This window comes from Salvelinus namaycush, chromosome 32 (genome assembly GCF_016432855.1).
Source record: "Salvelinus namaycush isolate Seneca chromosome 32, SaNama_1.0, whole genome shotgun sequence".
In the NCBI taxonomy this organism is placed as follows: Eukaryota; Metazoa; Chordata; class Actinopteri; order Salmoniformes; family Salmonidae; genus Salvelinus; species Salvelinus namaycush.
Window position 1 is genome coordinate 37,193,225 of NC_052338.1, and position 12,960 is coordinate 37,206,184.

General features: G+C 39.4%; 1 protein-coding gene across 2 annotated transcripts in view; it reads right to left on the reverse strand.

Moving 5' to 3' along the window:
- Positions 1-4,978: 4,978 nt before the first annotated feature.
- The window catches only part of azin1b (antizyme inhibitor 1b), a 29,064-nt gene continuing 21,082 nt past the window's right edge, over positions 4,979-12,960 (reverse strand). For both annotated transcript variants that reach the window (XM_038972198.1, XM_038972199.1), the window contains one exon: positions 4,979-6,066. In XM_038972198.1, coding sequence (XP_038828126.1) covers positions 5,991-6,066 — 76 coding nt within the window. In that variant the 3' untranslated portion in view covers positions 4,979-5,990. The remainder of the gene's footprint in view (positions 6,067-12,960) is intronic.

Sequence of the window (12,960 nt, forward strand, 5' to 3'; positions counted from 1 at the left end):
CCCATGATACCTGTAGGCCTACCCATGATACCTGTAGGCCTACCCATGAAAACTATAGGCCTACCCATGATAAATATAGGCCTACCCATGATAACTATAGGCCTACCCATGATAACTATAGGCCTACCCATGATAACTATAGGCCTACCCATGATAACTATAGGTTTACCCATGATAACTATAGGCCTACCCATGATAACTATAGGCCTACCCATGAAAACTATAGGCCTACCCATGATAACTATAGGTCTACCCATGATAACTATAGATAACTATGAGCTCTACCATTGACATTTCCTCATATGAACTCTTGGCTACGTCAAGATGAGAAGCAGGTTCTTTATCCTCAAAAAGAGTGTACATTTTGCATATTAAATTGGCAGTCTGAGTGTCTTTTCTGAGCAGTTTCCTCATTGAAAATCTCCACGTTAGGTTTTGAACCTGAGTCTCATTCCCATTCTCTGTTTGTACAAATGTGTTTAATTTCACCTTGTTGTCACTAGCAATAGAACGTATAAATGTGTCACAGTCATACAGTTATGATAGTCCAGCATCGTTGCAGTCTTTCAAGTAGTTGGCTTCTTAACTAAACCCCTGCTAATAATCTGTATTTGGCACCTCCATTAGCGCAAGGCAAGAGTTCATGAAAGTCGTGTATGGAATGAAGTTTTATTTCACACCAGGGTAAGCAAAAACATTTTTAAGGTGTATTAAAATCAGTGAATGAAATTATATTGTTTTGGAATTAATTTAAAAAAACAGGATTAAATAGAGGCATTAGAAGAACAAAGTATTACCAGCAGTAATAATCAACAGTCCCCCTGAAAATCAGGACATATTTGGTTCGTTAAAACACAACGGTTACGGGACTCTTCTGAAGGTAGTAACCTGGTACTGGTTTTTAAAAAATGAATCGAAGTACAGAGGTAGTTCTGTGCTAACAAAAAAAAGGGTTGTTAAATGTGTAAAAAAATATATTTCCAGAGCTTTCTTATATCCTAGATATAGGACAGACAATTAAATCTGATTATATATTTTTTTACTGTGTTTTTCCATGTATGAATGTGTTAGTTAATGTGTCTTTATGTGCTATAGTAGTAAAGCCCAGATTCAAAATGTTACCAAATAAATACAGAACCAGTCAGCAGTTTGGACACATCTATTCATTCAGAGGTTCTCTATTTTTCCTATTTTCTACATTGTAGAATAATAGTGAAGACATCAAAACTATGAAATAACACATATGGAATCATGTGGTAAACAAAAAAAAGGTGTTAAACAAATCAAAATAGATTCTGAGATTCTTCAAAGTAGCCACCCTTTGCCTTGATGACAGCTTTGCACTCTTGGCATTCTCTCAACCAGCTTCATGAGGTAGTCACCTGGAATGCTTTTCAATTAACAGGTGTGCCTTGTTAAAAGTTCATTTGTGGAACTTCTTTCCTTCTTAGTGTGTTTGAGCCAATCAGTTGTGTTGTGACAAGGTAGGGGTGGTATACAGAAGATAGCCCTATTTGGTAAAAGACCAAGTCCATATTATGGCAAGAACAGCTCAAATATGCAAAAAGAAAACAGTCATCATTACTTTTAGACATGAAGGTCAGTCAATGTGGAAAATTTCAAGAACTTTTAAAGTTTCTTCAAGTGCAGTCGCAAAAACCATCAAGCACTATGATGAAACTGGCTCTCATGAGGACCGCCACAGGAAAGGAAGATCCAGAGTTACCTCTGCTGCAGAGGATAAGTTCATTAGTTACCAGCCTCAGAAACTGCAGCCCAAATAAATGATTCACAAGAGTTCAAGTAACAGACGACGCAACATCAACTGTTCAGAGGAGACTGCGTGAATCAGGAGTTCATGGTCAAATTGCTGCAAAGAAACCACTACTAAAGGACACCAATAATAAGAAGAGACTTGCTTGGGCAAAGAAACACGAACAATGGACATTAGACCAGTGAAAATGTGTCCTTTGATCTGATGAGTCCATATGTGAGATTTTTGGTTCCAACCGCCGTGTCTTTGTGAGACGCAGAGTAGGTGAATGGACGATCGCCGCATGTGTGGTTCCCACCGTGAAGCATGGAGGAGGAGGTGTGATGGTGTGGTTCCCACCGTGAAGCATGGAGGAGGAGGTGTGATGGTGCCTTGCTGGTGACACTGTCTGAATTATTTAGAATTCAAGGCACACTTAACCAGCATGGCTACCACAGCATTCTGCAGCGATACGCTATCCCATCTGGTTTGCGCTTAGTGTGACTATCATTTGTTTTTCAACAGGACAATGACCCAACACACCTCCAGGCTGTGTAAGGGCTATTTGACCAAGAAGGAGAGTGATGGAGTGCTGCATCAGATGACCTGGCCTCCACAATCACCCGACCTCAACCCAATTGAGATGGTTTGGGATGAGTTGGACCGCAGAGTGAAGGAAAAGCAGCCAACAAGTGCTCAGTATATGTCGGAACTCCAAGACTGTTGGAAAAGCCATCCAGGTGAAGCTGGTTGAGAGAATGGGTGGCTACTTTGAAGAATCAAAAATATATTTTAATTTGTTTAACACTTTTTTGGTTACTACATGATTCCATGTGTTATTTCATAGTTTTGATGTCTTCACTATCTTATTCTATTATTCTACAGAAAATAGTAAAAATAAATAAAAACCCTTGAATGAGTAGATGTTTAAAACTTTGCTGGTATCAAATATTAAACACTGAAATAAAAGATCCCGGAATGCTTATTTCGCTCAAATGTTGTGCACAAATGTGTTTACATCCCTGTTAGTGAGCATTTCTCCTTGCCAAGATAATCCATCCACCTGACAGGTGTGGCATATCAATAAGCGGATTAAACAGCATGAGCCTTAGACAGGTGCACCTTGTGCTGGGGACAATAAAAGGCCACTAAAATGTGCAGTTTTGTCTCACAACACGATGCCACAGATGTCTCAAGTTGAGGGAGCGTGCAATTGGCATGCTGACTGCAGGAATGTCCACCAAAGCTTTTGCATGTTAATTTCTCTACCGTAAGCCGCCTACCGTCATTTTAGATAATTTTGCAGTACGTCCAACCGGCCTCACAACCGCAGACCACGTGTGACCACGCCAGCCCAGGACCTCCACATCCGGCTTCTTCACCTGCGGGATGGTCTGAAACCAGCCACCCGGCCAGCTGATGAAACTGACGAGTATTTGTCTGTAATATAGCCCTTTGTGGGGAATAAAACTCATTCTGATTAGCTGGGCCTGGCTCCCCAGTGGGTGGGCCTATGCCCACCCATGGCTGCGCCCCTTCCCAGTAATGTAAAATCCAGATTCGGGCCTAACGAATTTATTTCAATTGACTGATTTCCTTATATAAACTCAGTAAAATCATTCAAATTGTTGCATTTATATTTTTGTTTAGTGTATATATATATTCCCAGAGATGCAAAAAAACAAAACTACAAAGACAGGGTTTCAGTCCAAAAGATGTATTAAATTAATCACTTGCATTACTTTAACAAGCACAATTTCCAGTAAAAAATAGGATATGGTCCATTAGTGCCTTAGAAAGTAATTTCCAGTACTTTACTTTTCCAACAAGGGAGACAGTTAAGAGTTCAGTCAGGTCTGGTCTTGCTTGAGTGCCAGTCTGTTTGCGCCAGTCATGCCCACTTCATTGTCACTCATTGTCATGGCAAACAGCTTGGGATTGACAATGAGCAATGGAAAGAGCACCAACCAGATATGGGTCCAGCTGTGGTCACCTTATTTAGACATTAAAACTGTACAAGACTCCATGTTAGACCACCATACAGTAAGAGAGGCATGAGAAGCTAGATCCACATAAATATGAAGTCTATTGGTGTACTGCTATGTGCTGTGGCGACAGAGAACAAGGCCTTGTAACACACTTGTGGTTGAAATGTTTATAAAAAAACTAAATGTTCCAAGTGTGTCCAAGCCTCAAGGCTGATGTTAGTTGTATCTCTAACCCAGCAGAGAAGCTATACAGCATGCTCAGAGTGAAAGCCATGGGCTGTAACGCTGTAGGGGGCTTTGCTGTCCAGAACACTTACCTCGAAAGGAATTCGAACCGAGGACCACTGTCTGCTAGCCTGGTAAAGTTCTGTCTGTACATTAGCAAACAGAACCCAGCTAGTTCTGTTCAGACTGTGGGCGTTCCTCTGATCAGAAATCACTTCAACAAATCCTTCAAATGCCCCTCTCACCAAGTAGGAACGTTAAGATGTCGCAATGGAATCACAGTTATCCACGTAGCGTTCAATCAGACAACAGTATTCCCACGGAAGATATTGCTAAGTAAAACCGCATGTACTTGGGGAAATGTTGGCTGGACCTCACACATGCTCCATATTATTTTACAAAAATGCAATTAATAAACCCAAATAAAATACGAAACGTAATCAAGAATGGGTTAAAGTTAACATCACTAGACTATGGGATCAAAAGCAAAAAATGTAGTACTGATTTTAAATATTAAACCTGGCGAATCATCTTCTATAGACAAATGCATCATCATGTTGAACAGACAAGTGATTTTTACAAGACTGTCAACAGGTAATCAATATATAATAGAAATGAACCAATTACACATTTATGTAAACTATCTAATGAATAAACCTGGTTAGGAAGCGGGGTTCCATCTACACAGTCATCCATTTTGTTGCATATGTTACTGTTAAACGTGTTGTTTTCTATCTGACTGAGGAGGAGGAGGGACTGAGGAAGAGGAGGAACGAGAAGAAACGGCGATGAATGTGTTTTCTAACTGACTGAGGAGGAGGGGTGAGGAGGAAGAGGGGCGAGTAGGAAGAGGGATAAACGTGTTGTTTTCTAACTGACTGAGGAGGAGGGGTGAGGAGGAAGAGGGGCGAGTAGGAAGAGGGATAAACGTGTTGTTTTCTAACTGACTGAGGAGGAGGGGTGAGGAGGAAGAGGGGCAAGTAGGAAGAGGGATAAACGTGTTGTTTTCTAACTGACTGAGGAGGAGGGGTGAGGAGGAAGAGGGGCGAGTAGGAAGAGGGATAAACGTGTTGTTTTCTAACTGACTGAGGAGGAGGGGTGAGGAGGAAGAGGGGCGAGTAGGAAGAGGGATAAACGTGTTGTTTTCTAACTGACTGAGGAGGAGGGGTGAGGAGGAAGAGGGGCGAGTAGGAAGAGGGATAAACGTGTTGTTTTCTAACTGACTGAGGAGGAGGGGTGAGGAGGAAGAGGGGCGAGTAGGAAGAGGGATAAACGTGTTGTTTTCTAACTGACTGAGGAGGGGTGAGGAGGAAGAGGGGCGAGTAGGAAGAGGGATAAACGTATTGTTTTCTAACTGACTGAGGAGGAGGGGTGAGGAGGAAGAGGGGCGAGTAGGAAGAGGGATAAACGTGTTGTTTTCTAACTGACTGAGGAGGAGGGGTGAGGAGGAAGAGGGGCGAGTAGGAAGAGGGATAAACGTGTTGTTTTCTAACTGACTGAGGAGGAGGGGTGAGGAGGAAGAGGGGCGAGTAGGAAGAGGGATAAACGTATTGTTTTCTAACTGACTGAGGAGGAGGGGTGAGGAGGAAGAGGGGCGAGTAGGAAGAGGGATAAACGTGTTGTTTTCTAACTGACTGAGGAGGAGGGGTGAGGAGGAAGAGGGGCGAGTAGGAAGAGGGATAAACGTATTGTTTTCTAACTGACTGAGGAGGAGGGGTGAGGAGGAAGAGGGGCGAGTAGGAAGAGGGATAAACGTGTTGTTTTCTAACTGACTGAGGAGGAGGGGTGAGGAGGAAGAGGGGCGAGTAGGAAGAGGGATAAAACGTTGATCTTTTTCTTTTTTCCTAAACAAATTGAGAATTGAGTTATGGGTCACCAATAAATCGTTTTCTGTTCCCAGGAAATCACAAGTCTATTTCAACCTTCCTGGAAAGTTGAACACTGCATTTTCCAAGGCTGTTGGAATGTCGACCACTGAAAGCCCAGGAGATCTCTCTAGGATGTCACAACGGAGAGGGACAGAGCTATGCACCGTACAGGACCATGGAGAAGTTCTTCATGATGTTGTCCACAGCGATCCCAGCCTCCTGTATGTTGTACCTGGGGAACACAGAGGAAAATCATTTGACTAATAAAGGTGCAGTGGAATACAATAAAGCAGGAATGGGCAGTGACGGTATAGCTTCCAACAATATCTTTCAGTATACAACTTGTCAATGTTTTGATATATTATCTATCACAAACAGTGAAGATGGAAGAAGTGGGTGAACGAATATTTCTTGTACCTAGTCAGATAATTAGAACGTAGCTTTCTTACCAACTAATGTCTCTAGTCAGATAGAACGTAGCTTTCTTACCAACTAATGGCTATGTCTCTAGTCAGATAATTAGAACGTAGCTTTCTTACCAACTAATGACTATGTCTCTAGTCAGATAATTAGAACGTAGCTTTCTTACCAACTAATGACTATGTCTCTAGTCAGATAGTTAGAACGTAGCTTTCTTACCAACTAATGACTATGTCTCTAGTCAGATAGTTAGAATGTAGCTTTCTTACCAACTAATGTCTATGTCTCTAGTCAGATAATTAGAACGTAGCTTTCTTACCAACTAATGGCTATGTCTCTAGTCAGATAATTAGAACGTAGCTTTCTTAACAACTAATGGCTATGTCTCTAGTCAGATAGTTAGAACGTAGCTTTCTTACCAACTAATGACTATGTCTCTAGTCAGATAATTAGAATGTAGCTTTCTTACCAACTAATGACTATGTCTCTAGTCAGATAATTAGAACGTAGCTTTCTTACCAACTAATGACTATGTCTCTAGTCAGATAGTTAGAACGTAGCTTTCTTACCAACTAATGACTATGTCTCTAGTCAGATAATTAGAACGTAGCTTTCTTACGTCAACTAATGTCTATGTCTCTAGTCAGATAGTTAGAACGTAGCTTTCTTACGTCAACTAATGGCTATGTCTCTAGTCAGATAGTTAGAACGTAGCTTTCTTACCAACTAATGACTATGTCTCTAGTCAGAACGTAGCTTTCTTACCAACTAATGACTATGTCTCTAGTCAGATAATTAGAACGTAGCTTTCTTACGTCAACTAATGGCTATGTCTCTAGTCAGATAGTTAGAACGTAGCTTTCTTACCAACTAATGACTATGTCTCTAGTCAGAACGTAGCTTTCTTACCAACTAATGACTATGTCTCTAGTCAGATAGTTAGAACGTAGCTTTCTTACCAACTAATGTCTCTAGTCAGATAATTAGAACGTAGCTTTCTTACCAATTAATGGCTATGTCTCTAGTCAGATAATTAGAACGTAGCTTTCTTACCAACTAATGACTATGTCTCTAGTCAGATAATCAGAACGTAGCTTTCTTACCAACTAATGGCTACGTCTCTAGTCAGAACGTAGCTTTCTTACCAACTAATGACTATGTCTCTAGTCAGATAATCAGAACGTAGCTTTCTTACCAACTAATGGCTACGTCTCTAGTCAGAACGTAGCTTTCTTACCAACTAATGGCTATGTCTCTAGTCAGATAGTTAGAACGTAGCTTTCTTACCCACTAATAACTATGTCTCTAGTCAGATAGTTAGAACGTAGCTTTCTTACCCACTAATGGCTATGTCTCTAGTCAGATAGTTAGAACGTAGCTTTCTTACCCACTAATTGCTATGTCTCTAGTCAGATAATTAGAACGTAGCTTTCTTACCCACTAATGACTATGTCTCTAGTCAGATAATTAGAACGTAGCTTTCTTACCAACTAATAACTATGTCTCTAGTCAGATAGTTAGAACGTAGCTTTCTTACCAACTAATGTCTCTAGTCAGATAATTAGAACGTAGCTTTCTTACCAATTAATGGCTATGTCTCTAGTCAGATAATTAGAACGTAGCTTTCTTACCCACTAATGACTATGTCTCTAGTCAGATAATTAGAACGTAGCTTTCTTACCAACTAATGTCTATGTCTCTAGTCAGATAGTTAGAATGTAGCTTTCTTACCCACTAATGGCTATGTCTCTAGTCAGATGGTAAGAAAGCTACGTTCTAACTATCTGACTAGAGACATAGCCATTAGTTGGTAAGAAAGCTACGTTCTGACTAGAGACGTAGCCATTAGTTGGTAAGAAAGCTACGTTCTGACTAGAGACGTAGCCATTAGTTGGTAAGAAAGCTACGTTCTGACTAGAGACGTAGCCATTAGTTGGTAAGAAAGCTACGTTCTGACTAGAGACATAGTCATTAGTTGGTAAGAAAGCTACGTTCTAACTATCTGACTAGAGACATAGTTATTAGTTAGTTAGAACGTAGCTTTCTTACCAACTAATGGCTATGTCTCTAGTCAGATAATTAGAACGTAGCTTTCTTACCAACTAATAACTATGTCTCTAGTCAGATAGTTAGAACGTAGCTTTCTTAGCAACTAATGGCTATGTCTCTAGTCAGATAGTTAGAACGTAGCTTTCTTACCAACTAATAACTATGTCTCTAGTCAGATAGTTAGAATGTAGCTTTCTTACCCACTAATGACTATGTCTCTAGTCAGATAGTTAGAACGTAGCTTTCTTACCAACTAATGGCTATGTCTCTAGTCAGATAGTTAGAACGTAGCTTTCTTACCAACTAATGGCTATGTCTCTAGTCAGAACGTAGCTTTCTTACCAACTAATGGCTATGTCTCTAGTCAGATGGTAAGAAAGCTACGTTCTAACTAACTAATGGCTATGTCTCTAGTCAGATAGTTAGAACGTAGCTTTCTTACCAACTAATGGCTATGTCTCTAGTCAGATAGTGGGTAAGAAAGCTACGTTCTAACTAATAACTATGTCTCTAGTCAGATAGTTAGAAGGTAGCTTTCTTACCCACTAATGGCTATGTCTCTAGTCAGATAATTAGAACGTAGCTTTCTTACCCACTAATGACTATGTCTCTAGTCAGATAGTTGGTAAGAAAGCTATGTTCTAACTAATGGCTATGTCTCTAGTCAGATAGTTGGTAAGAAAGCTACATTCTAACTAATGGCTATGTCTCTAGTCAGATGGTAAGAAAGCTACGTTCTAACTAACTAATGTCTATGTATCTAGTCAGATAATTAGAACGTAGCTTTCTTACCCACTAATGACTATGTCTCTAGTCAGATAATTAGAACGTAGCTTTCTTACCAACTAATGTCTATGTCTCTAGTCAGATAGTTAGAATGTAGCTTTCTTACCCACTAATGGCTATGTCTCTAGTCAGATGGTAAGAAAGCTACGTTCTAACTATCTGACTAGAGACATAGCCATTAGTTGGTAAGAAAGCTACGTTCTGACTAGAGACGTAGCCATTAGTTGGTAAGAAAGCTACGTTCTGACTAGAGACGTAGCCATTAGTTGGTAAGAAAGCTACGTTCTGACTAGAGACGTAGCCATTAGTTGGTAAGAAAGCTACGTTCTGACTAGAGACATAGTCATTAGTTGGTAAGAAAGCTACGTTCTAACTATCTGACTAGAGACATAGTTATTAGTTAGTTAGAACGTAGCTTTCTTACCAACTAATGGCTATGTCTCTAGTCAGATAATTAGAACGTAGCTTTCTTACCAACTAATAACTATGTCTCTAGTCAGATAGTTAGAACGTAGCTTTCTTAGCAACTAATGGCTATGTCTCTAGTCAGATAGTTAGAACGTAGCTTTCTTACCAACTAATAACTATGTCTCTAGTCAGATAGTTAGAATGTAGCTTTCTTACCCACTAATGACTATGTCTCTAGTCAGATAGTTAGAACGTAGCTTTCTTACCAACTAATGGCTATGTCTCTAGTCAGATAGTTGGTAAGAAAGCTACGTTCTAACTAATGGCTATGTCTCTAGTCAGAACGTAGCTTTCTTACCAACTAATGGCTATGTCTCTAGTCAGATGGTAAGAAAGCTACGTTCTAACTAACTAATGGCTATGTCTCTAGTCAGATAGTTAGAACGTAGCTTTCTTACCAACTAATGGCTATGTCTCTAGTCAGATAGTGGGTAAGAAAGCTACGTTCTAACTAATAACTATGTCTCTAGTCAGATAGTTAGAAGGTAGCTTTCTTACCCACTAATGGCTATGTCTCTAGTCAGATAATTAGAACGTAGCTTTCTTACCCACTAATGACTATGTCTCTAGTCAGATAGTTGGTAAGAAAGCTATGTTCTAACTAATGGCTATGTCTCTAGTCAGATAGTTGGTAAGAAAGCTACATTCTAACTAATGGCTATGTCTCTAGTCAGATGGTAAGAAAGCTACGTTCTAACTAACTAATGTCTATGTATCTAGTCAGATAATTAGAACGTAGCTTTCTTACCAACTAATGGCTATGTCTCTAGTCAGATAGTTAGAATGTAGCTTTCTTAGCAACTAAGTCTCTAGTCAGATAATTAGAACGTAGCTTTCTTACGTCAACTAATGGCTATGTCTCTAGTCAGATAGTTAGAACATAGCTTTCTTACCCACTAATGACTATGTCTCTAGTCAGATAATTAGAACGTAGCTTTCTTACCAACTAATGACTATGTCTCTAGTCAGATAATTAGAACGTAGCTTTCTTACCAACTAATGGCTATGTCTCTAGTCAGATAATTAGAACGTAGCTTTCTTACCAACTAATGGCTATGTCTCTAGTCAGATAATTAGAACGTAGCTTTCTTACCAACTAATGGCTATGTCTCTAGTCAGATAATTAGAACGTAGCTTTCTTACCAACTAATGGCTATGTCTCTAGTCAGATAGTTAGAATGTAGCTTTCTTAGCAACTAAGTATCTAGTCAGATAATTAGAACGTAGCTTTCTTACGTCAACTAATGGCTATGTCTCTAGTCAGATAGTTAGAACATAGCTTTCTTACCCACTAATGACTATGTCTCTAGTCAGATAATTAGAACGTAGCTTTCTTACCAACTAATGGCTATGTCTCTAGTCAGATAATTAGAACGTAGCTTTCTTACCAACTAATGACTATGTCTCTAGTCAGATAATTAGAACGTAGCTTTCTTACCAACTAATGGCTATGTCTCTAGTCAGATAATTAGAACGTAGCTTTCTTACCAACTAATGGCTATGTCTCTAGTCAGATAATTAGAACGTAGCTTTCTTACCAACTAATGGCTATGTCTCTAGTCAGATAGAACGTAGCTTTCTTACCCACTAATGTCTATGTCTCTAGTCAGATAATTAGAACGTAGCTTTCTTACCCACTAATGGCTATGTCTCTAGTCAGATATCCATTAGTTGGTAAGAAAGCTACGTTCTGACTAGAGACATAGTCATTAGTTGGTAAGAAAGCTACGTTCTATCTGACTAGAGACATAGCCATTAGTTGGTAAGAAAGCTACGTTCTATGTCTCTAGTCAGATAATTAGAACGTAGCTTTCTTACCAACTAATGGCTATGTCTCTAGTCAGATAATTAGAACGTAGCTTTCTTACCCACTAATGACTATGTCTCTAGTCAGATAGCCATTAGTTGGTAAGAAAGCTACGTTCTATCTGACTAGAGACATAGTCATTAGTGGGTAAGAAAGCTACGTTCTAATTATCTGACTAGAGACATAGCCATTAGTTGGTAAGAAAGCTACGTTCTAATTATCTGACTAGAGACATAGAACGTAGCTTTCTTACCAACTAATGGCTATGTCTCTAGTCAGATAATTAGAACGTAGCTTTCTTACCAACTAATGGCTATGTCTCTAGTCAGATAATTAGAACGTAGCTTTCTTACCCACTAATGACTATGTCTCTAGTCAGATAATTAGAACGTAGCTTTCTTACCCACTAATGACTATGTCTCTAGTCAGAACGTAGCTTTCTTACCAACTAATGGCTATCTGACTAGAGACGTAGCCATTAGTGGGTAAGAAAGCTACGTTCTAATTATCTGACTAGAGACATAGCCATTAGTTGGTAAGAAAGCTACGTTCTAACTATCTGACTAGAGACATAGCCATTAGTTGGTAAGAAAGCTACGTTCTAACTATGTCTCTAGTCAGATGGTTAGAACGTAGCTTTCTTACCAACTAATGACTATGTCTCTAGTCAAATAATTAGAACGTAGTTTCTTACCAACTAATGGCTATGTCCCTGGTCAGATTGTAAGAAAGCTACGTTCTAATTATCTGACTAGAGACATAGCCATTAGTTGGTAAGAAAGCTACGTTCTAACTATCTGACTAGAGACATAGCCATTAGTTGGTAAGAAAGCTACGTTCTAACTATGTCTCTAGTCAGATGGTTAGAACGTAGCTTTCTTACAAACTAATGACTATGTCTCTGGTCAGATAGTTAGAACGTAGCTTTCTTACCAACTAATGGCTTTGGTTGACATTAGAAAGCTACGTTCTAACTATCTGACTAGAGACATAGACATTAGTTGGTAAGAAAGCTACGTTCTAATTATCTGACTAGAGACATAGCCATTAGTGGGTAAGAAAGCTACGTTCTAACTATCTGACTAGAGACATAGTCATTAGTTGGTAAGAAAGCTACGTTCTAACTATCTGACTAGAGACAGCCATTAGTTGGTAAGAAAGCTACGTTCTAATTATCTGACCAGAGACATAGCCATTAGTTGGTAAGAAAGCTACGTTCTAATTATCTGACTAGAGACATAGTTATTAGTTGGTAAGAAAGCTACGTTCTATCTGACTAGAGACAGTTATTAGCTGGTAAGAAAGCTACATTCTAACTATCTGACTAGAGACATAGTTATTAGTTGGTAAGAAAGCTACGTTCTATCTGACTAGAGACAGTTATTAGCTGGTAAGAAAGCTACGTTCTAACTATCTGACTAGAGACAGTGGGTAAGAAAGCTACATTCTAACTGACTAGAGACAGTCATTAGTTGGTAAGAAAGCTACATTCTAACTATCTGACTAGAGACATAGCCATTAGTTGGTAAGAAAGCTACGTTCTACCTTTCTGACTAGAGACATAGCCATTAGTTGGTAAGAAAGCTACATTCTAAT